The 2026-nt window shown below is 60.9% G+C and overlaps 1 protein-coding gene across 1 annotated transcript in view; it reads left to right on the forward strand.

Annotated features, from left to right (window-relative positions):
* Nucleotides 1-2026, forward strand: part of Itpkb (inositol-trisphosphate 3-kinase B) — a 109231-nt gene that overhangs the window by 102034 nt on the left and 5171 nt on the right. The window contains exon 6 of the mRNA XM_010613233.1: nucleotides 1663-1867. Within this exon, the coding sequence (XP_010611535.1) occupies nucleotides 1663-1867 (205 nt within the window). The remainder of the gene's footprint in view (nucleotides 1-1662; nucleotides 1868-2026) is intronic.

Consider the following 2026-nt stretch of genomic DNA (forward strand, 5'->3'; position numbering starts at 1 on the left):
GAGAGAAGGACTTAAGAGGAAGAGGGAGCGTCCCGAAGCCCGTGCCACCATGCCAGACCTCCCTGCACATGGGTCCTGAGGACACCTGTGTGCTCTGGGTGCTGCTTTCATCACATTCCCACAGCTGCCTAGGAGGCAGGTTGCACTCGGTTTTGAGTGGACTCTGACACCCCACCCTGGGTGTCACCAGGGCCACCCAGCCAGACAGCAGTGACTTGCTCCAGGTCTGCACAACTGCACCGCAGCCTGTGCGGCTGACTTCAGGAGCCATGGGCCTGTCCTTCTGGCAGAGGCGTGGGGAAGCGTGAGGGCATGCAGGCCTGTGCCATGCCCCGGGGTGTTCCTGGGTTTGTGATCCCACAGAGAGTTGGTGATCATCTGGACCGGGGTCTTGTGCTGTGGATGGCCTCCCCATGGACCCTTGGCCCACCACACAGTCCCTTCTTCCAGGGTTGCTGACGGCTCTGCCCAGGGTGAGCTGGCGGGTGTCATTTTTGGAGAAAGACCCCTGTGGACAGGGATTTGACTGAAGTCAGCTTCCTGTTCAGGGAGTTGTTGAGGGCCCTGTGCAGCCACTCCGTCCCCATGCAGGCCTGTGAGCACTCACAGGAGCACTGAGCATGGAGCCCTGGCCCTACCACACACGGATACACGGACAGCCCGGTCACTGAGCTGCCTCTGCACACACAGTGATTGTGTGTGTGTAAATGTGCATACTTTTGCAAGTGTGCAAGTACCCAACCAAAAGTTAACAACCTCCACCCAAGGTCCTCATCGCCCAAAAGGTCCTACACCACCAGCCCCAGGTCACACCCTGCGATTTGGTTTCTTTCTTCCCTTTTCCTTGTCAGTGCAAATGGCATTGATAATAGGGATTTCTGAACGCCTACTATTATGAGGTACAGGTTTTTGCTCAGATCATTCTAGGCCCTACCAGATGGGAGAAGGGTGGTGGGCGGTGTTGGAACAAGGCCTGGGGAACAGGCAGGAAGTGTGGGAGGCCAGAGAGGAGAGGAGGCAGCCTCCAAGGGCAGCTCCCGCCCACGCAGGGCAGTGGGGAGACCACTTCCCCATCCTGCAACGGCCCTGCTGATTTCAGCTTCCCCGGTGGCTCGGGGACAGCAGCCTCTCAGGGAGAGACCAGGGAGGTGGCAGTAGAAGCTTAGGGGTGCTCTGGAGCAGAGAGCAGATGCCCACAGACCAGAAACAATGACATGCAGCCTCAGGGGACTCAAGGCCCGAGCATCTGGGCCCTTGTTCCTTCCCCAGTGTCTTGGTCCCCACAGTTCAGCCAGCCTCCCACCAGCGTGCATGGTGTGCAGGGCAGGAGGCACGAAGTTCAGGGACTGCTTTCTCTCAGGTTGTCTGGCCTCAGGAAGGGGGCAGCCCCGAGCTGCTTCTCCCCACAGGGCTGTGGCCCCATTAGAGCCACCTTCTGGCTTGCCCTTCAGAAAGAGCCCAAGACGTATGAGGGGAGTCCGCCTGACCAGGGAGATAGGGGCAGGAGCACAGAAGGCGTCTGACCCACCCTGGGGCTGCCCTCCCCTCCCCTCCCCTCCCCTCCACCTGGGTCTCCATCCAGGCACTCAGTTCGTCTGGAGACTGCAGATCAACTCAGGTCCTAGGCCAGGCAGCCCTGGTCCTCACGTCCCTTCCCCACAGGACATACCTGGAAGAGGAGCTCACCAAGGCCCGGAAGAAGCCCAGCCTGCGGAAGGACATGTACCAGAAGATGATCGAGGTTGACCCTGAGGCCCCCACTGAGGAGGAACGGGTGCAGCGGGCCGTGACCAAGCCGCGCTACATGCAGTGGAGGGAAACCATCAGCTCCACAGCCACCCTTGGCTTCAGGATCGAGGGCATCAAGGTGAGGCTCCCAGTGGGGAAACGACCCCAGAGCTTTCCAGGTTGGCCCGCAGCTCAGCCTGCGGGGCAGGGAGGGTGCCGTGGAGGGGCTTGGGCATGGGGCGGGGAACCCCAGCCCTGCTGCCGCTGGCTCTATGTGGGGTCTCCGCTCACCCAGCCC

This window comes from Fukomys damarensis, unplaced genomic scaffold (assembly GCF_012274545.1).
Source record: "Fukomys damarensis isolate Sample0158 unplaced genomic scaffold, DMR_v1.0_HiC HiC_scaffold_11, whole genome shotgun sequence".
Lineage (NCBI taxonomy): Eukaryota > Metazoa > Chordata > Mammalia > Rodentia > Bathyergidae > Fukomys > Fukomys damarensis.